The 22,060-nt window shown below is 46.8% G+C and overlaps 1 protein-coding gene across 3 annotated transcripts in view; it reads left to right on the top strand.

Annotated features, from left to right (window-relative positions):
- The window catches only part of LOC115474191 (ras-related protein Rab-5B-like), a 141,030-nt gene that overhangs the window by 52,686 nt on the left and 66,284 nt on the right, over positions 1–22,060 (top strand). For all 3 annotated transcript variants that reach the window (XM_030209551.1, XM_030209549.1, XM_030209550.1), the window contains exon 2: positions 12,758–13,042. In XM_030209551.1, the coding sequence (XP_030065411.1) occupies positions 12,883–13,042 (160 nt within the window). In that variant the 5' untranslated portion in view covers positions 12,758–12,882. The remainder of the gene's footprint in view (positions 1–12,757; positions 13,043–22,060) is intronic.

Raw genomic sequence — 22,060 nt, 5'->3', positions numbered from 1 at the left:
GATGCGGTGAAGTAGTCCTGTGCCCTTAGCAGAGAAACACCCCCAAAACATAACATTTCCACCTCCATGCTTGACAGTGGGGACGGTGTTCTTTGGGTCATAGGCAGCATTTCTCTTCCTCCAAACACGGCGAGTTGAGTTCATGCCAAGAGCTCAATTTTGTCTCATCTGACCACAGCACCTTCTCCCAATCACTCTCGGCATCATCCAGGTGTTCACTGGCAAACTTCAGACGGGCCGTCACATGTGCCTTCCGGAGCAGGGGGACCTTGCGGGCACTGCAGGATTGCAATCCGTTATGTCGTAATGTGTTACCAATGGTTTTCGTGGTGACAGTGGTCCCAGCTGCCTTGAGATCATTGACAAGTTCCCCCCTTGTAGTTGTAGGCTGATTTCTAACCTTCCTCATGATCAAGGATACCCCACGAGGTGAGATTTTGCGTGGAGCCCCAGATCTTTGTCGATTGACAGTCATTTTGTACTTCTTCCATTTTCTTACTATGGCACCAACAGTTGTCTCCTTCTCGCCCAGCGTCTTACTGATGGTTTTGTAGCCCATTCCAGCCTTGTGCAGGTGTATGATCTTGTCCCTGACATCCTTAGACAGCTCCTTGCTCTTGGCCATTTTGTAGAGGTTAGAGTCTGACTGATTCACTGAGTCTGTGGACAGGTGTCTTTCATACAGGTGACCATTGCCGACAGCTGTCTGTCATGCAGGTAACGAGTTGATTTGGAGCATCTACCTGGTCTGTAGGGGCCAGATCTCTTACTGGTTGGTGGGGGATCAAATACTTATTTCCCTCTGCAGAATGCAAATAAATTCATATACTTTCCACAATGTGATTTTCCGGATTTAATTTGTGATGTGCTATCTCTCACTGTTACCAATAACCTACCCTTCAATTATGGGCTGCTCATGTCTTTGTCAGTGGGCAAACTTACAAAATCAGCAAGGGATCAAATACTTATTTCCCCCACTGTATATATATATATATATATATATATATGTATGTATGTATGTGTGTGTGTGTGCGCGTGCGCTGTATGTTTGTGACTTTGTTTTATTTCGTATATATGCATTGGTTCTGTATCTGTCTATGACCAAGAAATGAAAAGGGATTTGCATATTATGTACAGGTACTTGTACCTGGAACAGTGGAGGGTTAAGTGACTTGCCCAGAGTTGCAAGAAGCTGCAGGGGTAATTGAACCGAGTTCCCCTGGTTCTCAGGCCACAGCACAACCATTAGGCTACTCCTCAAGAACAAAAGAGAGGTGATGCAAAAGGAGCAGTAATGTAGCTGCTCTGTATCAGTGTTTCTATGCTGCAGAAAATTGAATTTTTTTTTTTGGTTACATTTTGTATCCCGCGCTTTCCCACTCATGGCAGGCTCAATGCGGTGGGCAATGGAGGGTTAAGTGACTTGCCCAGAGTCACAAGGAGCTGCCTGTGCCGGGAATCAAACTCAGTTCCCCAGGACCAAAGTCCACCACCCTAACCACTAGGCCACTTCTCCACTTCTCTTGCAGAAATGTACTGAACCTGTTTTTTTTTTTCTTTGGACCCTTGTTTCTCTGGAGGTGCTCATGGAGGGTCACTTTGGTCTTACGGATTGGCCATTGAAAGGACTCAGTTGAGAAGAAAAGGTTATTCTGATTCGGTCGTTGCTACCTTGCTTCATTCTTGGAAACGCTCTACATCTATGCGAGGGTATGGAGGATGTTCAAGGACTAGTGTTGTTCAAGGACTAGTGTTCTTTCTCCCTTCTCTGCTCAGATCACGCACATCCTAGCGTTTCTCCAGGCAGGCAGTGTTGAGTTCTCTAAAAGTTCAGGTTGCAACTTTGGCCTGTTTCAGGGGCTGACTACAGAAGACGTCTCTTGCAGCTCACCCGGATATTGTTCGATTTATGCAGGGAGCAGGCCGAGTGTGGCCTCCTTTTTGTATGCCGTATCCAGAGTGGGATCTTAATTTAGTCCTTCAGTTTCTTCAGAAGCCTCCTTTTAAGCCACTCCAGAAGGCCACCTTGAAAGATTTTACACTAAAGACAGCGTTCTTGGTGGCTCTTATGTCAGCACGTAGGGTTTTGGAGCTTCAGGCTCTCTCTTGTCGGGATCCCTTTGTTTGCTTTTCGGAGGTGAGGGGTCTCTCTGTGCATGGTTTCTTCCTTTCTTCTGAAAGTGGTATCAGCATTTCATCTCAGCCAATCTGGAGCTTCCATCTTTTCGCAGAAAGGACGAAGAGGTGCAGTATTCCTCCTTGAAGGTTTTTTATAGAGTCATCATTAGATATCTGGAAATCACGAATGAGTTTTGCAAATCGGACTGACTGTGCTTTTTGGTATACAGAGGCTTGGCTTCTTGGCTTCCAAGCCTACAGTTGCTAGATGGCTGAAGGAGACTATCGCATCAGCTTATTTGCTTGCAGGGAAGCAGGCTGTTCAGGCCTTGTGGGCTCATTATATGAGACGTATAGCAACATCCTAGGTGGGGACTACCTTATTGTCTCCAGCAGATATTTGCAAGATGGTGGCTTGGTTGATGCTGCATACCTTTGCCAAGCTCTACAGGTTTGAACAGTGCAGTGTGCTCAGAAGACAGTTTTGGGGATTCAGTCGTGAAGGCTCCAGGATCCCACCCACTCTAAGGATTGCTTTTGAACATCCCACAGGTTCTAGAATAGTGGGAAGCTACGTAATGAAATGAGAAATTAAGTCTTACCTGACAATTTTCTTTCCATTGGTCCTTCCCACTTTTCCTGAGGCTGACCCGAGGTTTCTGAGATGTTTTTTCGGTGTGAAGTATGGGTCAAATAACGACTGTTACCCTGCAGGATACTTTCTGCATATCTCTTGTTCTCTACAAGTTGTCCAGAGATAAAAGCGGTCCACACATATTTGATCGTCTGGTTAGTGTTAGGTTAGTGAGTTGTTTATAGTTGATGTGTTTATTTTGCGTTTCTCCCTACTGCTTGCCTATGTAACTACTGAGGAGTTGGACTGGATGCCAAGAGAGATGTCTCGGCTCAGTTTTCAGCTCTCTATCCCTACCTGTTGGTTGATGGGTACAACTAATCCACAGGTTCTGGAATAGTGAGAAGGACTAATGGAAAGAAAATTATCAGGTAAGATCTAATTTCTCCTTTCTGATCTTGCATTTAAACCTGCAGTAGGGCCAGTCTTCATGCAAGAAGGAGAACACAGCGGCAAGAGTAAAACAATATGCAAGCAGGGAGAGGGTGCCACCGCAAAGTAAGTTGGCTGCAGGGGGAGGGGAGGGCATCAGAGCCCTTTGAACCTGCACTGCGGAAGTCTGACATAACATTTTCTGTACAGGAAAACAAATGGTTTCAAACTGTTTGCACTTTGTTTGCCCTACATTTGCCTGATATTAAGTCTGACCCTATGAATCATGAGAGAAAAGTAAAGGAGGAGGGAAAAAGAGATGAGATAATAGAGACATCAGGAGTGCGGTAGGAGGAGCCTAAGAGAATATACAGAGGGATGTGCACCATGGAGGCCTTTCTCCTTGTTTTCTGATGTGTATAGTTTTTGTTTAATGTAATTATTAGGGCTGCATGTGGAACACTTTAAGTATTTAATGTGCGTTAAACATTTTAACGTACTTTAGTGGCAGGTCTCTCACCCTCAACTAGCATTGTTCCATTTCCCTCCCTACCATACTAAATTATGCTTCTCTCAACCACTGCATCTCTTCCCACACTCCTGAACCCTCCCCCCACAGCATTCCTCATTCTCTCACTCTCGGGTTCCTACCTGCTCCCTAACCTTGCATTTAACACTGCATCGCTTAAGGCATGCTGCTTCTCTCACTCGCCCAAAGCCTCGCTCTGTAGTGTTCTGTCTGGAAACAGGAAGTTCTGTCATAGGAGGCGGGACACTACAGAGAGTTTTCGGTGAGAGAAGCAGCATACCTTCAGCGCCGAAGCATTAAAGGCAAGGGTGGGGGAGCAGGTAGAAGGAGCCTGAGAGTGAGAGAACGGGGAATGAGGAGTGCAGGAAGATGGAGAGAGAGTGAGATGTGAACCGTGGGTGGGGGATCAGGAGTGCCAGGAGAGAGAGATGTGTGTGTGTGGGGGGGTGTTATTTGAGAGGGACAAATGCTGGAAATAGGGGCTGGAAATAACAAAGGAGATGGTGACCGTGGAGTGGAGGGGAGGGAAAGGAAGAGAAGAAATGGTGACCCATGGAGGGGATTGGAGATGGCACTCATAGAGGGGAAGGGAAAGGAAGAGGAGGGAAAGGGAGGTGGGAGGAGATGGTGCCCATGGATGGAAGAGTAGGGAATAGAAAAGGGAGGGGATGGAGCCCTTGAATGAAGAGGAAGAGAAGAGAGAGAAACTCAATTAGAGAAGGAGAAAGAAAAGTGATTGAATGTGAAAGATGAATATAGAACAGGAAGTGAAGGAGGAGAAAAAAAAAGAAATATAGAATAGACTGGAGGCCCTGGAAACAGAGTTCAGAGCACAGGGAAGCAGAACCAGAGACAGGGAATGAGATGATTAAAAATAGGTAAAATCACCAGACAATAAAGGTAAGATAAATTATTTTATTTTAGTTTAGTAATTGAAATATGTCAGTTTTGAGAATTTACATCTGCTATTTATATATTCCATAGTGTCCCACAGATCAATCCAGAGACTTGTGGGTTGTGTCCCTCTACCAGCAGGTGGAGATGGAGAGAACCTCCGAGGTTTCCTATATGTGGACCTGTGCAGCCAAGTAAACCCCAGTATTCTCTCTATCTAGCAGGTGTAGAGACATCTCTGTGCAGCTCTGGTTTGATCTGGCTACTGGTGTATGTGCAATTTGTTTTCCATTAATAAACCTTTTTTTGCTTGTTAACGATCTGCTCTTTGTGCTTTCTTGGACCCTCTCTTTTGGGCATTATTGAGCCTGTCTTTGGGCTATTTGTGTGTATACATATTGTGCAATTTGTTTTCCATTAATAAACCTTTTTTTGCTTGTACACCTGGTGGTGCCAGGTCCCTCCCGGTCTCCCCCTACCTTTCCTCCATCACCCGGGGCTGTGGGCCTGATCAGGTGTTGCCTTTCTCTCCTGAGTTAAAAAAAAAAAAAAAAAGGCAAGTAAAGAGACTTTGTTTTTGTTTAATCATACGGAGGAGCTAGACAGGCTTCCGAGTCTGTTTGAGGGGCAAGCGTTTGTGGAGCATGTCAGCGCCTTCTGAGGCGGCTAAGCGCTGCTTCCGGTGTGGGGACTGGAGAGCAGCGTCAGGGGAGTGAGAGTCGTGCCATCGTCAGCCCGCAGCTGGGTGTTCAGCGCGACGGGGGTTCCCCTCAGGCGTCCGGTGAGTCGGACGTGCAGGGGATAGTTTTGGCGGTTTCCTCGGGGCAGTTAGTGCAGCTCGTGTCGGCAGATGCCATTTTTTCCTCTCAGGCTCGACCAGCTCCGCACGTGGCCGTTGACAGGAGGCACAGCGCGCTTCTGTGGCACAGGCTATGATGGAGGAAAGCAATTTAGAGGGAGCAGGGGAGTCCCTTTCAGTTCCTTTTTCCCCAAATTTTGTTTTATTAATGCACAATGCCTTTCTTCTGGAGAAGTCAGGAGCTTCTCTTCAGGCAGCCCCATCTCTTCCTCAGCAACGTTCGGTTGCTGCAGTCTCTCAGACATTCCTGCCAAAACGTCCCCGGGTGGAGATTTTGGATCCCGAGGAGCTATCTGACACAGATGGCCCGGTTTTGTTTCTGGGCTGTCCCTCAGAATCATTGGATTTGGCAGATTAGGTCACTGTGCCTTCTGAGGAGGGGGATGACCCGACGGCTGCCCGCCTTTTTCGCAGGGATGAGCTTCCCTCCCTGATTATTAGGGCTTTTGAGGTTTTGGCCATTTCACCCCCTGAATCGTCAGGGGGAACAGGTCCGGTGCCCTCTATTATGTCTGGCACCAAATGCCCACCTCGTTCTTTTCATGTGCATGAGGCCATAAAAATCCTTATTTTGGCGCAGTGGGATACGCCGAACAGTGGACTTAATGTTTCTAGAGCTATGTCGCGTCATTACGCGCTGCCTTCTGCTGACTTAGACTTTCTGAAGGTTCCTATGGTGGATTCATTAATCACAGCGGTCACTAAGAAAACCACTCTCCCTGTGGAGGGTGGCACGGCGCTCAAGGACTCTCAGGATCATAAGTTGGAGACTTGTTTGAAGCTGTCCTTTGAAGTAGCGGCCTTTTCCCTGCAAGCTTCAATTTGTGACTCCTATGCAGCGCGGGCATGCTTATCGTGGGTACAGAAAGCCTCCTTTCCGGAGGACCTCGTGTCTGTTTTGCCGGCCTTAGAGTCTGGTTTAGCCTTCCTTGCAGATCTTTCTTTATGATCTTTTGAGGGCTTCGGCGAAGGAGGTTTCCCTAGCGGTCACCGCGCATCACTGGCTGTAGTTGTGACATTGGGCTGCAGACATGGCCTCTAAGTCACGGCTGGCTAGACTTCCATTTAGGGGAAAGCTTTTGTTCGGGACAGACCTAGAACAGATTGTGAAGGACCTCGGTGACTCTAAGGACCAGCGCCTCCCGGAGGACAGGTCCAAATTTGTGCAACCAGCGGGACCTAGACCTAAGTTTAGGGATGCACGTCATTACCGTCCGGGTCGCGGGGCCCCTTTTCAGAGAGCAAGGTCTTCTCAAGAGACCTCAGCCCTTTCGAGGTGACAGGCGGGCCTTCCTTTCTGGTAACAGAAACCAGCCTGCATCCAGGTCCGCCCAATGATGGGGCCCTGGTCCATCTCCAGCCGGTTATGGGGCCCTGGTCCATCTCCAGCCAGTTATTGGGGGCAGGCTGTCCCTATTCCTAGTGGAGTGGACCAGGGTAACATCCGACAGATGGGTCTTGGAGGTTACCAGAGCCGGCTACAAATTGGAACTGGCTTGTCTGATAGTAGACTCTTTTCTGGAATCTCCTTGCAAATCTCCCGCCAAGGTGTGGGCAGTTCGTCACACCCTTCTCAACTTACAATGATTGGGAGCCATCCAGCCTGTACCCCCAACAGAAAGAGGGTGCGGTCGATACTCCATTTATTTTGTGGTGCCAAAAAAGGGTGATTCTTTGCGACCCATCCTAGATCTCAAGTGCGTCAACAGCTCCTTACGGGTTTGGCATTTCCGCATGGAAACCCTCCGCTCGGTGATCACAGCGGTACAGCCCAGGGGAGTTTTTGATGTCTCTCGATCTCAAAGAGGCCTATTTACACATTCCAATTTGGCCTCCCCACAGGCGTTTTCTTCGCTTTGCCGTGCTCTGTCATCATTTTCAATTCAAAGCGATGTCCTTCGGCCTAGCCATAGCACCTCGGACTTTTTCCAAGGTCCTTGTAGTGGCAGCCTATCTCAGAAAGGAAGGGATTCAAGTCCATCCTTATCTAGAGGAGAGTCGACGGGCAACTGACAGAGTGGTCGGGTTGCTTCAATCGCTTGGTTGGGTGATTAACTTCCCAAAGTGCAGCCTTACGCCCTCCCAGATGCAGGAATACTTGGGAGTGTGCTTCGATACCCGAACAGGGATAGTTTCTCTTCCTTCAGCTCGCGCACAGCGGTTGCAGGGTCAGTTAAGAGCTCTGTTCCAAACTCCGAAACCGCGGGCTTGGGACTATGTACAAGTTCTGGGTTCCATGACCTCCACCTTGGACGTCATAAAGTGGGCCAGAGCTCACATGCGCCCCCTGCAGTGGCACCTTCTGAGTCGTTAGTCTCCTCTCTCGGAGGATTACGAGGTTCGGGTGCCATGTTCGGCCTGTCTGCACACAATCATACACTGGTGGTTCATTCAAAAGAATTTGGTGTCGGGCATTCCTCTGCAAACCCTGGAATGGAAGATCGTGACCACGGATGCGTCGCTGTCTGGTTGGGGGGCTCATTGCCTCCAACAAACGGCCAAGGGTATTTGGACCTCGACGGAGGCGTCTTGGTCCATCAACCGCTTGGAGTTGGGAGCGATTCGTCTGGCCCTTCGGGAGTTTCTGTCTCTTCTCCGTGGTTGCCCAGTTCGAGTTCTCTCGGACAATGTGACGGCGGTCACCTACGTGAACCGTCAGGGGGGCACCAGGAGTGCACCACTAGCGCGAGGCGGCCTTGATCTGCCGTTGGTCAGAGACTCATCTGACGGCGGCTTATATAGCGGGGTCATAGAATGTGCAAGCAAACTTTCACAGTCACCACCAGTTGGAGCCGGGGGAGTGGACACTGTCCCTTCTGGCCTTCGATCAGATAGCTGCCCGTTGGGGGATGCTGGTGATGGATTTAATGGCCATCGCATTCAATGCGAAGGTTCCCCGTTTCTTCAGCAGGGGAAGAGAGCTGGGCTTGGAAGGCATAGATGCTCTTCTACAACCTTGGTCCAGGGGCCTGCTCTATGCCTTTCCCCTGTGGCCTATGGTGGGCAGGTTACTGACTTGCATTGCCAGTCATCCCAGTTGAGTGATCCTGGTGGCCCCGGATTGGCCCAGATGTCCCTGGTACACGGATATGGTCAGGCTCCTGTTCGTTCATCCTCTCCGGCTCCAGGCACAGGACGGTCTCTTGCTGCAGGGACCAGTCATGATGGAGGATCCCGCCCCCTTTGGTCTTAAGGCCTGGCCCTTAAAAGGGTGTTGAGAAGGAAAGGGTATCCGGACACGGTTATTGCTACGATGCTTCAGGCTCAGAAAAGATCCACCTCGATAGCTTATAGGGTGTGGCGTACCTTCGATTCGTGGTGTGCGAGTTCGAGATTGTTAGCTGCTTCAGTATCGGTTATCCTTGCATTTCTTCAGGAGGGTGTACAGAAATCACTCTCGTTGAGTTCTCTTAAGGTGCAGGTGGCAGCTCTGGCATGCTTTAGAGGCCGGCTTCAGGGGGCGTCGATCGTCTCCCACCCAGATATGGTTCGTTTTTTTAGGAGTGTAAATCGGTTGTGTCCTCCGCACGTGCCAGTTCTGCCATCCTGGAACCTTAATCTAGTTCTCAAAGCGCTTCAGCGTCCTCCTTTTGAACCCTTATCGGGGATTACGGTTAAGGATCTTACCTTGAAGGCGATTTTCCTAGTAGCCATTACTTCGTCTCGGAGAATTTCAGATTTGCAGGCTCTTTCTTGTAGAGACCCCTTCCTACGTTTTACGGAGGTGGGGGTATCGATTAGGACAGTTCGCATTTCCATTTGGGGCAGTCTCTGCATTTGCCGACTTTTTGCCGGGAAGATTACCCCGAGCAATTTCGGGCTCTTCACTGCCTCGACGTGAGACGGGCTGTTCTCAGGTATTTGGAGGTGACAAATGAATTTTGTCTTTCTGATCATCTCTTCGTCCTTTTTGGAGGCAGTAAGAAGGGTTATATGGCTTCCGAGGCCATCACTTCGGCCTACGTGGCATTGGGCAAGCAAGCCCCTACGCAAATTCGTGCTCATTCTACGCGAGCTCAGGCTTCCTCCTATTCAGAGTCCTGTTTGGTTTCTCTGCAAGATATCTGCAGAGCCGCTACATGGGCTTCGGTCCATACATTCACTTGTCATTATCGAGTGCATGTGGCAGCTCGGCAGGGTGCGGTGTTTGGCTCGTCGGTGATTTCTGCTGGGTTGAGGGTGTCCCTTCCTACTTTAGGACTGCTTGGGTACATCCCACAAGTCTCTGGATTGATCTGTGGGATGCTATGGAAGGAAAAATTAATTCTTACCTGCATATTTTCTTTCCATTAGTCCCAACAGATCAGTCCAGAGGCCCCCTGGAGTTACTGTTTGTGGTTTTGTTTCGGTTGGTTAGTTTTTCGGGTTTCGTTGTTCTGAATGTTCCTTCGTTTGATTAAATAATAAAAAACAAATACATTTGGAAGTGGTGGAAGTATGTTGGACATTTGGTCTGACAGTGTCAGGAGAGTTTTCTATTGTTTCCATTCCACTGCTTTGGTATCGTTCATACTGAGGTTTACTTGGCTGCGCAGGTCCACATATAGCAAACCTTGGAGGTTCTCTCTATCTCCACCTGCTGGTAGAGGGACACAACCCACAAGTCTCTGGATTGATCTGTTGGGACTAATGGAAAGAAAATTATCAGGTAAGAATTAATTTTTCCTTGCACTGTACAGGAGGAAATGTGAGGGGATGCTTTATGCAATTAATCGTGGAATTAAACATTTTAATCGATGTACAGCAGTTTATGAACCCTGAAAGGTTGCATTTCACCTGAGTTGATTTTACATCTCTGTGTCGTTATTACTCATTCTGTATTCAAAGAGAGGAGGGATTTAAATCTTGCCCCATATATTACTTACAGAATTTTGTTGCATGGCTTTCAAGATGGGCCAGTTTTTTTGGATCACAATTGTTGTTATATGAGGGAAAGTGCATGCAGTCTGGATACTTTCTATAGCCCTTTCTCTTCTGATGTCAAATTGGAAGTCTGGGATCCAAGGATGAATTGGGTAAAAAACCAAAATCCTCAACTGCATGATAAGTTGTTCTTTTTTTTTTTAACTTGTGTTAGGTTGTGGTGTGTGAAATTCCAGTCACAAACCAGTGGGTTGATGCTTAAAGGTTCATGAACGTAGTACAGCACAATTGCCTTGGCATGCTCAGAATAATAAGCATGCAAATTAATGCCATGTTAAAATCATGGTATTAATTAGCTGCTTACTGTTCTGTGCTAATTTTTCTGTCAGTGCCTTAGCGCTGCTTGGTTCAGACACTGACAGAAAAGTTGATGTAAAAAAAAAAAAAACTTGCTGTGGTGTCCCTTACCTCAGCCCTTTTTTCATTAATACATTTTTTTAAAAACCTGGTCTGGCCAAGCATCGCACCCCTCCCCCTGACCTTTTAAAAAAATCCCTGGTGGCAAAGTGAACCCCTGACACCCCCCCCCCCCCCCCCCCGCACACACACACACAAACTTTGAAAACGCCCTGGTGGTCCATTGGGACCCCAGGTCAGGCCAAGGACCCCCTCCCCCCGAAGTCTACCCTGGTGGCCCAGTGGTGCCCTGCCTACCCCCTCCCAAATCCCCAACCCCCTTCATACCTGGTGGGAGGCAGATGGGAATGATGCCTACTCCCTCCCGTTCTGAGCATGTTATCAAAATGGCAGGGCCTAACTACCATTTAAGGGTATTTTCCCCTTATATGGTAGTTAAACACTGCCATTTTGATGACATGCTCAGAGCAGGAGGGAGTAGGCATTCTTCTCTTCTACCAAGTATGAAGGTGTCTGGGGGGGCCACTGCTAGGCTGCTGGGGTAGACTTTAGTGGGGGCTCCTGGCCTGAGGTCGCATTGGACCACCAGTTCTTTTTCGAAGCGGGGTCAGAGGTCCACTGGACCACCAGGGCTGTTTCAAAGTTTTTGGAAGGGGGGGCTAGAGATTTTTTTAAAAATATCAGGCCGATGTTGAGGAGGGGGAGGGATGGGCGCGTCATGGCACAGGGATATGGTGGCAGGGGGCAGGGTGTTCGAGTTGGTGAGATAGAGTAGGTGGCAACCAACTATTCTAATGCTGCCCTGGACTTGGCGTTATTTTTTCTGGCAGTAAACATGCTGGAGAGTTTTTTTTCTCTTTTTTCTTTTTTTTAAAGAATTCTGTAAATGTGGTCTTCACTAATGGTTTCAGCACCTGTGCTGAAACGATTAAGGCATTTGACAGCACACTAATCATCTTTAGCACCGGTGTTAGATTTTGAGCTTCAGCTCACAGGGGAGGAGGAGTTCATGAAATTGTTAGGCTCATGCTCTTCTCAATCGTAACACATCCATTTACCTAATTGCATTTTGTGACTCACTAGAATTAAAGTATGAATTCCAGGTTCATTTGCAGTACTGAAGAAAAATTTGTTTAACATTTTAATTATGTTGCAGATGAGAATTTGATTTAATTGGTCTCAGAACTAATAAGAGAGAATTTTTAAACAGAGCACTTAAAACATTTCTCAAAATGTGCCTATTTTATAAAGGGCAAAATTAAATCACTCCAATTTACCAGAACAGTTCACAAACACTCCCACTTCAAATGTTCTGTAAATACTACTGTGATACCTATGAGATTTGTATATTATAATAAAGGGGACCATCAGAAAAATTTCCACTTGTCCATGCAGCAGTACATCATGCTGTTTTTAAATGGCAAATTCTTCAGTCATCAATCCTTATTAAGGGCAGGTAGGCTCTTTATTATAAATAATATATAAATCTCATAGGTAGCAAAATAGTATTTAATCTACAGATCATGTAAACTTTGGAGTAGTTTATAAAGAAACACAACCATCTATGTATGTTTTATAAAATAGGTTCCTACAATAATTCCCACTAGTGCACAAAAGTTCTCATGGAAATTTACACCCTTCTCCAAGATAGGTGTAATTGTGTGCATGTACATACTTAGAGCCCTGTTTACTAAGCCGTGCTGTAGATGTGCTAAGGTTTTTAGCACATGCTAAAAATTAGCACACGCTAGCACTAGAGACACCCATAGGAATATATGGGTGTTTCTAGCGTTAATGATCACTAAAAACACTAGCGTGCCTTAGTAGGACCCTTAGTGTGCATATGTGTAAGTGCCTGTGCAACTTACAGCTCTGCCCAACCTATGTCCCTGGGAATACCTACATGTGCTCTTCTCAGCACACATACATGCATATTTATTTATGCCATTTTATAAGAACTGTTTTCTATGTGCGAAACATGCTTTACAAATTACTCCTACAGTGTTGGTTTACGATTTGTTTAAATTCAGTCTGGAGTAAAAGGTACGATCTGTCTACATTTTTTTAACAGGTTTCTAATTAGAAGAGGACAGTATCTGCTCCTTTCGTTTTATCTTATTTTCACCTTGGAATACATGTACATTGGAAAAGGAAGCAAGAGAAGAAACGAAGAAATCAGCAGCGGTGGAGGAGAGGATGGCCAACAGAGGATCCTCTAGGCCTAATGGTGTAGGCCAGACTAAAATCTGCCAGTTTAAGCTGGTTCTTCTTGGAGATATGGCTGTGGGAAAGTCCAGTTTAGTGTTACGTTTTGTCAAGGGACAATTTGATGAGTTTCAAGAAACCACCATAGGAGGTAGGATGTGTTTCGACATATCCAGTAGTGCTTAATATAAAATCATATGTGGTTTATTAAGTTCCAGATAGGACAAGTCCAAGGCTTTAAATAATGTTTTCGCCTTGTTATGGAACTTTGATCATGTTTTAGTGTGCTACGTCTTTAAATGTTGCTTCTGATGTGTTTTGCTTTGGCTTTATTGAAGTTGATGTTTGCTTACTGAGCTTGTTCTGATAACTCTGTTGCCTCTTCATAACATGATTTGCCATTTTCTTTTGTCCTTTCCTTATGTGCTGAGACAGGGATTGAAAAAACTGTTAAGCATCGGTTATTCATAAACACTGAGGGCCTGATATTCAATAGGGTTTAAGCAGGCAGGAGAGGCTCCTGCCCAGTTAAACCACGTTGCATGGGCTGGCCACTGATAGTGGCACTTCATCGGGCAATGCTGCTGAGTATGGGCAATAACTGGCCTTGTCAAAATTAGGCAGCTGAGGTGTGGTCCAGGAGCAGTTGAGGAGGTTTTTTGCAGGTGCTAGTGATATTCAATATTGGTGCCCATGTAGCTAAGCGACTAAATAGGACTACACGAAAGTCTGTTCTAAATTTGGTTGCTAAGCTATGCTGGTGCTAGCACTGAATATTGGCTGGCAAATGCATAACTTTCAGGTAGCAGTCTGTAGATTCCTGTCTTCTCCATCCCCTCCTGTCCTCCGAACAAGAGCACACCCTCTCCCAATGAGAATGTACCGCCCTCCCAAGAGGAGGCCCCCCACATCCCAGTAGGCTTTTTTACATTCACATCTCTAGTAGTCCAGGCAGGAACGAACCCCACTTTACATCTGCCTGGACCACTTCCTATACCACCAAGGATGCAAAGGTAGGTTTGGGGGAAAGGGGGGATCACTGGGGAGTGTGAGGGGGCTTTTTCTCGAGGGGGGGCGAAAAGGGAGTACATTCTTGGTGGGTGGGAGGGAGGGACCGCACCTTGAGTATTGTGTTCAGTTCTGGTCACCGCATCTCAAGAAAGATATAGTAGTACTGGAAAAGGTGCAGCGAAGGACGACGAAAATGATAGCGGGGATGGGACGACTTCCCTATGAAGAAAGACTAAGGAGGCTAGGGCTTTTCAGCTTGGAGAAGAGACGGCTGAGGGGAGACATGATGGAGGTATATAAAATGAGTGGAATGGAACAGGTGGATGTGAAGCATCTGTTTACACTTTCCAAAAATAGTAGGACTAGGGGGCATGCGATGAAACTACAGTGTAATAAATTTAAAACAAATCGGAGAAAATATTTCTTCACCCAATGCATAATTAAACTCTGGAATTCGTTGCCGGAGAGCGTGGTGAAGGCGGTTAGCTTAGCAGAGTTTAAAAAGGGGTTAGACGGTTTCCTAAAGGACAAGTCCATAAACCACTACTAAATGGACTTGGGAAAAATTCACAATTCCAGGAATAACATGTATAGAATGTTTGTACGTTTGGGAAGCTTGCCAGGTGCCCTTGGCCTGGATTGACCGCTGTCGTGGACAGGATGCTGGGCTCGATGGACCCTTGGTCTTTTCCCAGTGTGGCATTACTTATGTACTTAAGTTTGGAAAGAGTGGGGGAACCTGAGTGATCCTCTTATGTGGAACTTTCTTAAGTGTCAGCAGCCAGCACATATCCAATTATACCAGGATATTTAATGCCTGTGCCCAGCATGGCTTTCCATTGAATGGCTAGGTCTAATTTAGTCAGTGTTAAAAAAAAACAACAACAAAAAAAAACAGTGACCACCATCTGCTGATTACTGACCAGTATACGATATTCCATCTAACTAACTGAATGTTATGGAGGATTGTGTATTAACTTTTCAGTGATCTGAGGGGCAGAACGGCTAAGGTATTCTTGTTTCAGACAGGAGATTTAAGACTATCCTAGATTTCTGACGACCTCATCCTGATTTATTTATTAGGAGTTATTTACCACTTTTTGAAGGAATTCACTCTAGGCAATGTACAGCAAAAATAAACATAAGCAATGGACAATTAAAACAGTAAAAAATATTCAAATAATACAAATTGTGGCATAGCATACTACTGACAATGTCAACACAATACGTAATAAAACATTAATAGGCAGCATAGGGTATAAGCAAACATGGAGCATATAGATAGGTAAGAGAGAGTAAGAAAATGAGGGGATTAGTTTAAGAAAGTTGCACATGAATATGATTGAATATTATGTTATCTAGGCTAGGAGTAGATAAACATGTCCTGCTATCATATGTGCAGCCGGTGTCACTTCTTGTGTGTGTGTGTGTGTGTGCGACTAGCAAGTTAAGTTATTTCTTCCATTAAGGGCCAACCAAGCTTTCATCTGTTTCCTGAAGTAGAGAGTCTTGTGTTAAGCAAAGACTTTCAGAGAGTGCATTCCAGAGTGTGGGGGCTACTCCGGAGAAGGCTCACTGACGAATATCACAGCGCGTGATGCCATTTGGAGAAGGTGTGTTAGGGATACTCTTTCGGAGGACCTTAGTGTCTTGAAGGCCCTTAAAGGAAATGGCCAAGAGTTCTTGAAGATCAGACTGAAGTTTTTGCAAAAATGATGTGATTTGGTCACATCCTTACAACCTTCTGCTAACCTTGCTGCAGCATTCTGAATCAATTGGAGCTGGTGCAGACACTTTGTAGTCAGACCAGTGTAGAGTGCATTACAGTAATCAAGTCTTGATGTTATCGTGGCATTCACAACTGAGAAAAGATTTGCCTCCTCAATGTAAGGAGAGAGGCAGCATAGTTGTCGCAAATGATAGAAGCAGCTCTTGAAAGTTTTACTTGAGTTCAGGCAAAGTTTGTTTTGTTTGTAGCCCATTCTTGAATTGATGTTAGACAGGTAGTCAGTTTATACAGGGCTGTGGATAAGTCAGGTTCAGTGGGTATGAATAGTGCACATCATCCACATAGATGTAGAACTAAGTGTCCATCGACCGAATCAGTTTAGCTAGTGGCTTGAGGTAGATATTGAATACTAATTCCAGTACAAAATTAACAAAATACAAATTTATTTCAAACTCAAACAATATAGCATCCCACAGATGAATCCAGAGACTTGTGGGTTATGTCCCTCTACTAGCAGGTGGAGATGGAGAGAACTTCAGAGGTTTACTATATGTTGTCATGTGCAGCAGTTGGGTAAAGACCTGAGGGACTCTCAAGTCTCGGAGATTGCCAGGGAATGAGTTTAGGGATGATTTTTAATCCTCTCGGGTTTGTCATAGGTTTTGTGGGCCCAGGAAAACCACTTTCAGGGTTTCCGCTTCCACTACGACAAACCACCTGGCTGCTGGTAGAATGAGCTTGGTTTCAACTCCAGGTCTACCTATGCCTGCTGCATCTCCCAATGATGGAGACTCTGTTCACTCCTTGGGCAGGACTCCTCTACGGGTTTCAGGAGGAGTGGACAAAGATTGCCTCAGCTCAATGTGTCTTAGTTTTTCTATTGCATGGTTACAACCTGGACTTCTCTACAGATTTTTCTTGGAGACTACATGCAAGCTCAAACACTAATATCAGGCAGTTATTGCCACCTTGTCAACATTCCTGCCTTTAGGCACAGTCGAGTCTGTCCCCGGTTGCAATTGGGGGAATGGGAAGTTGTTTCCTTTGCTTTGTAGTTCCAACCAGAGAGCTTCCAGCTGAGTTTGAATGGCTTAAGAGTCTAGGGTGTTTACAGTTCAACTTTTCGCAATGGGAACTTTCTGGTGGGGAGAGTTTCTAGCTTCCCTGGACTTCAAGAAAACATACTTACATATTCCCAGTGCTTAATATAAGGTCTCGCAGAGGGACCTTAGTGATTTATGACCGTGTCATTCAGCCTTTCCATGTTACCAAAGACATTTTTTCAAGGTCATGGTGGTAGTGGCCACTTTCCTTCATGAGGATGGATTGCAGGTTCATCCATACCTTGTGACTGGCTGATTTGCAGCTCTCTCTAGCAAGAGACTCTGTATGTAAATGAGTATGTTCCAGCTAAACACTGTTCTTTTTTTATATATATAATATCTTTATTCAAAGGTAGGCACAACATACAACAGCAAGCCAATCAAAAATGATACAAAACTGGACATTGCAACAGGCAGATATATAATAGGACAAAAATTATGCAACCACAAGAAAGATATTGTTCACCTCCCCTCGAACATTTTTTTTTATATAAACCTCTAACATAGCCCATTCCCCCAGGTCTCTGCACCCCACCAAGTGCCTCAGAAACCGCCATCTTCCCCAGCACCCACCACTGCATACAATGTGGTGTATCTGTGCCACATGTCTTGATATGAGTTCTGCCCCAAAGAGGTGGACAAGGCAAACTGGGTGGATAACTACTCCGCCATCTCTCTAATATTTCTATTGAAGGAGGGGTGGGGGTCACCCAAGACTGTAGTATGCACTTCTTAACCAGTAAGACGGCCAAAAGTAAAAACTTGCATTGTGCCTCTGTCAGACCACCCTTATGAAACTTTTCCTGACTACTGAGGAGCAAAACAGCATAAGACTATTCAGATTGACATTGTAAGGTACACTTGAGAGCCCTGAGAACCTGGTACCACAAAGAGGATAGGATATTCCAAGAATGAATGGAGAAAAGAACATAGAACAGCATTACATTTCAAGCAGATATTGTCATCCCACATTACCTTGCCCCTCTGTTTTGTGATATAGACTCTGTGCAATATTTTATATAGAGTATCCTGCAAAGCTGCGTTTATGGTAATCTTAGAAAGTTCCTCAAACACACCCCGCAAGAGTTTACCAGAGACGACCTCCCCCAAATCCCTACCCCAAACTTGAGCCAGGTGTTCCAAGTAAGATGCCTTCCTACTATCCATAGCCAACTGGTACCACTGGGATAATTTATTCAGGGTAGACAGGAGTTGTGAAAATAAGTGGCCCAACTTTGTTAAACTCAGAGGGATGCCCAAGTGGTGCTCCACAGAAAGAAGATAATCTCTCACATGTAAAAAATGGAAAAGGTGTGTGTTGGGAATGTTCCATGCATGCTTGATTTGGTCAAAGGAAGGGAAATGGGTACCACTTAACTCTCTTAGATGCCCCAAATAACAAGAACCACCTCTCTACCACCGCCGAAAAGCTCCCGGACCTGTGCCCGCCAAAGTGTCAGGATTATTCACCAGAGGCAAGAATGGATTCATCATTCCAGCCCCCCCCCTCCCCCAAGATTAGCTCTCCACCACATCCAGGCCTTCCCCAGAGTGCCCCAAAATTTGTTTTTGCCTAAATCCTCTAACTTACGACGAGTACGAGAATCCAAATGGAGCACATCAGCGTTTCCAAAAGTCAGCGGGGGCAAAATGGTCAGAAATAATATGCAATTCATGAACCCATCTCATCAGTGATGCCATATTATAGAACCTGAGGTCCGGTAACTGAACTCCCTCCGGGCTCTGTTGTGGGTCAGTTTGGTGTATGTGATATAAGGTCACGTGGAGGGTCATAATCGAAGGGGGCGCCCTAGTTTTCCGGAGGAAGTCCTCGCTGGATGTCCTGGCGAAGGGGCGGGGAACCCCGTATTATCAAAACAAGATGGACGTCCATCTTTCGTTTCGATAATATGGTCGGGGACGCCCAAATCTTGAAATTTAGGTCATCCTTAGAGATGGTCGTCCTTAGACTTGGTCATTTCTGATTTTCGGCGATAATGGAAACTAAGGACGCCCATCTCAGAAATGACCAAATCCAAGCCCTTTGGTCGTGGGAGGAGCCAGCATTTGTAGTGCACTGCTGCTACTACTACTACTACTACTACTACTTAACATTTCTAGAGCGCTACTAGGGTTACGCAGCGCTGTACAAAATAAAGAAGGACGGTCCCTGCTCAAATGAGCTTACAATCTAAAGAACGAAATGTCAAGTTGGGCAGTCTAGATTTCCTGGGTAGAGGTTAGGTGCCGAAGACGACATTGAAGAGGTGGGCTTTAAGCAGAGATTTGAAGATGGGGAGGGAGGGGGCCTGACGTATGGGCTCGGGGAGTTTGTTCCACGTGTGGGGTGAGGCGAGGCAGAAAGGGCGGAGCCTGGAGTTGGCGGTGGTGGAGAAGGTTACTGAAAGGAGGGATTTTTCTTGAGAGCGGAGGTTATGGGTAGGAATGTAAGGGGAGATGAGGGTTGAGAGGTAAGGAGGGGCTGCAGATCGAGTACATTTGTAGGTTAGTAGCAGAAGCTTGAATTGAATGCGGTACCTGATCGGAAGCCAATGAAGTGACTTGAGGAGAGGGGTGATGTGAGTGTATCGGTTCAGGCGGAAGATAAGACGTGCAGCAGAGTTCTGAACGGACTGAAGGGGGGGATAGGTGGCTAAGTGGGAGGCCAGTGAGGAGTAGGTTGCAGTAGTCAAGGCGAGAGGTAACGAGAGATGGATGAGAGTTCAGGTGGTGTGCTCAGAGAGGAAAGGGCGGGTTTTGCTAATGTTATAGAGGAAGAAGCGACAGGTCTTGGCTATCTGCTGGATGTGCGCAGAGAAGGAGAGGGAGGAGTCGAAGATGACATCGAGGTTGCGGGCAGATGAGACGGGGACGATGAGGGTGTTATCAACTGAGATAGAGAATGGAGGTAGAGGAGAAGTGGGTTTGGGTGGGAAGACAAGAAGTTCGGTCTTGGCCATGTTCAGTTTCAGGTGGCGGTTGGACATCCAGGCAGCAATGTCGGATAAGCAGGCCGATACTTTGGCTTGGGTTTCCGCAGTGATGTCAGGTGTGGAGAGATAAAGCTGGGTGTTGTCAGCATAAAGATGATACTGGAAGCCATGAGATGAGATCAGGGAGCCCAGGGAAGAGGTGTAGATAGAGAAAAGAAGGGGTCCAAGGACAGAACCCTGAGGGACTCCAACAGAGAGCGGGATAGGGGTGGAGGAAGAGCCAAGAGAGTGTACTCTGAAGGTACGATGGGAGAGATAAGAGGAGAATCGGGAGAGGTCAGAGCCCTGGAACCCAAAAGAGGACAGTGTGTCAAGAAGTAAGTTGTGATTGACAGTGTCAAAAGCGACGGATAGGTCGAGGAGAATGAGAATGGAGTAATGACCTTTGGATTTGGCGAGGAACAGGTCATTACAGACTTTGGATAATGCCATTTCTGTCGAGTGAAGTGGGCGAAAGCCAGATTAAAGTGGATCGAGGATGGTATGAGAGGCGAGAAAATCAATGCAACGGCTGTGAACGGTGCGGTAGTTGGAGGGACAGGTAGGGTCAAGTGAAGGTTTTTTGAGGAGAGGTGTGACAACAGCATGCTTGAAGGTGTCAGGTTTAGTCGCGGTGGAGAGAGAGAGGTTGAGGATATGACAGATGGGAGGGGTGATAGTAGGAGAGATGGTGATAAGTAAGTTGGTGGGGATGGGGTCTGAGGAACAGGTGGTGCATTTCGAGGAGGAGAGAAGATGGGCGGTTTCCTCTTCGGTGATATCAGGAAAAGTGGAGAAGGAGGCCTGGGTTGATTGGTTGAGGGAGTGGGGTGATAGGATGAAGAGGAGGAGAAGGTTTAGTGGTGAATTCGAGGTTGATCTTCTGGATCTTGTCGCAGAAGTAGTCAGCCAGTGATTGAGGAGAGAGTGAGGGGGGGGGGTGGGAGCGGAGGGCACTTTGAGGAGGGAGTTGAGGGTGGCGAAGAGACGACGAGGGTTAGAGCTGAGGGAGTTAGTCAAGTGAGTGTAGTAGTCCTGTTTGGCGAGGAATAGGGAGGACTGGAAGGAGGATAGCATGAATTTGTAGTGAATGAAGTCAGTATGGGTGCGAGATTTTCTCCATAGGCGTTCAGCCGATCGGGAGCAGGAGCAAAGGTAACGGGTGCAAGGGTTAAGCCAGGGCTGGGGATTAGTGCGCCTTGTGGGTCGGGAAACAGACGGTGCAAGGGTGTCTAGGGCGGAGGAGAGAGTGGCATTGTACTTGGAAACAGCCTTGTCGACGGACTCGGAGGACGTGATGGACAGGAGGAGATCGGAGATACTAGCGGATAAGGGGGGGGTCAACAGCACTGGTCCCCCTGACATGCCAGGACACCAACCGGGCACCCTAGGGGGCACTGCAGTGGACTTAAGAAAAAGCTTCCAGGTACATAGCTCCCTTACCTTGTGTGCTGAGCCCCCCCAAAACCCACTCCCCACAACTGTACACCACTACCATAGCTCTCATGGTTGAAGGGGAGCACCTAGATGTGGGTACAGTGGGTTTCTGGTGAGTTTTGAAGGGCTCACATTTACCACCACAAGTGTAACTGGGGGGGGCAGGCCTGGGTCCGCCTGCCTGAAGTACACCCACTAAAACTGTTCCAGGGACCTGCATACTGCTGTCATGGAGCTGGGCATGATATTAGAGGCTGGCAAAAAATATTTAAAAAAATGTTTTTTGAGGGTGGGAGGGGGTTAGTGACCACTGGGGGAGTAAGGGGAGGCCATCCCTGATTCCCTCCGGTGATCATCTGGTCAGTTCGGGCACCTTTTTGTGGCTTGGTCGTAAGAAAAAAAGGACCAGGTAAAGTCGTCCAAGTGTTCGTCAGGGACGCCCTTTTTTTTCCATTATGGGTCGAGGACGCCCATGTGTTAGGTACGCTCAAGTCCCGCCTTCGCTACGCCTCCGACATGCCCCCTAGGAACTTTGGTTGTCCCCGTGACGGCAAGCAGTTGGGGATGCCCAAAATTGGCTTTCGATTATGCCAATTTGGGCGACCCTGTGAGAAGGACGCCCAGCTTCCGATTTGTGTCAAAAGATGGGCGTCCTTCTCTTTCGAAAATAAGCCTGTTGGAGTGCCAGATAAAGGAATTTACAACATTGCAGTATAACCCCTCTTCCCTCTGGGCCACCCACAAGGGAAGCATCTGCAATGGGTAAAGCACCTTTGGAAGGATAACTATCTTGATAAGAGCCACTCTCCCTAGAAAATTCATAGGCAGATCATTCCAGTGCGTGCACAGCTTTCGCACAGCCTCTTGTTTCTCTATAACCTTTTTCCTATAAAGTCAATCAAAGTCCGCACTCTGAC

Source organism: Microcaecilia unicolor, chromosome 7 (genome assembly GCF_901765095.1).
Source record: "Microcaecilia unicolor chromosome 7, aMicUni1.1, whole genome shotgun sequence".
NCBI lineage: Eukaryota > Metazoa > Chordata > Amphibia > Gymnophiona > Siphonopidae > Microcaecilia > Microcaecilia unicolor.
Note: the sequence above shows the minus strand (reverse complement) of the source record. Positions and strands in the feature narration are given on the sequence as shown.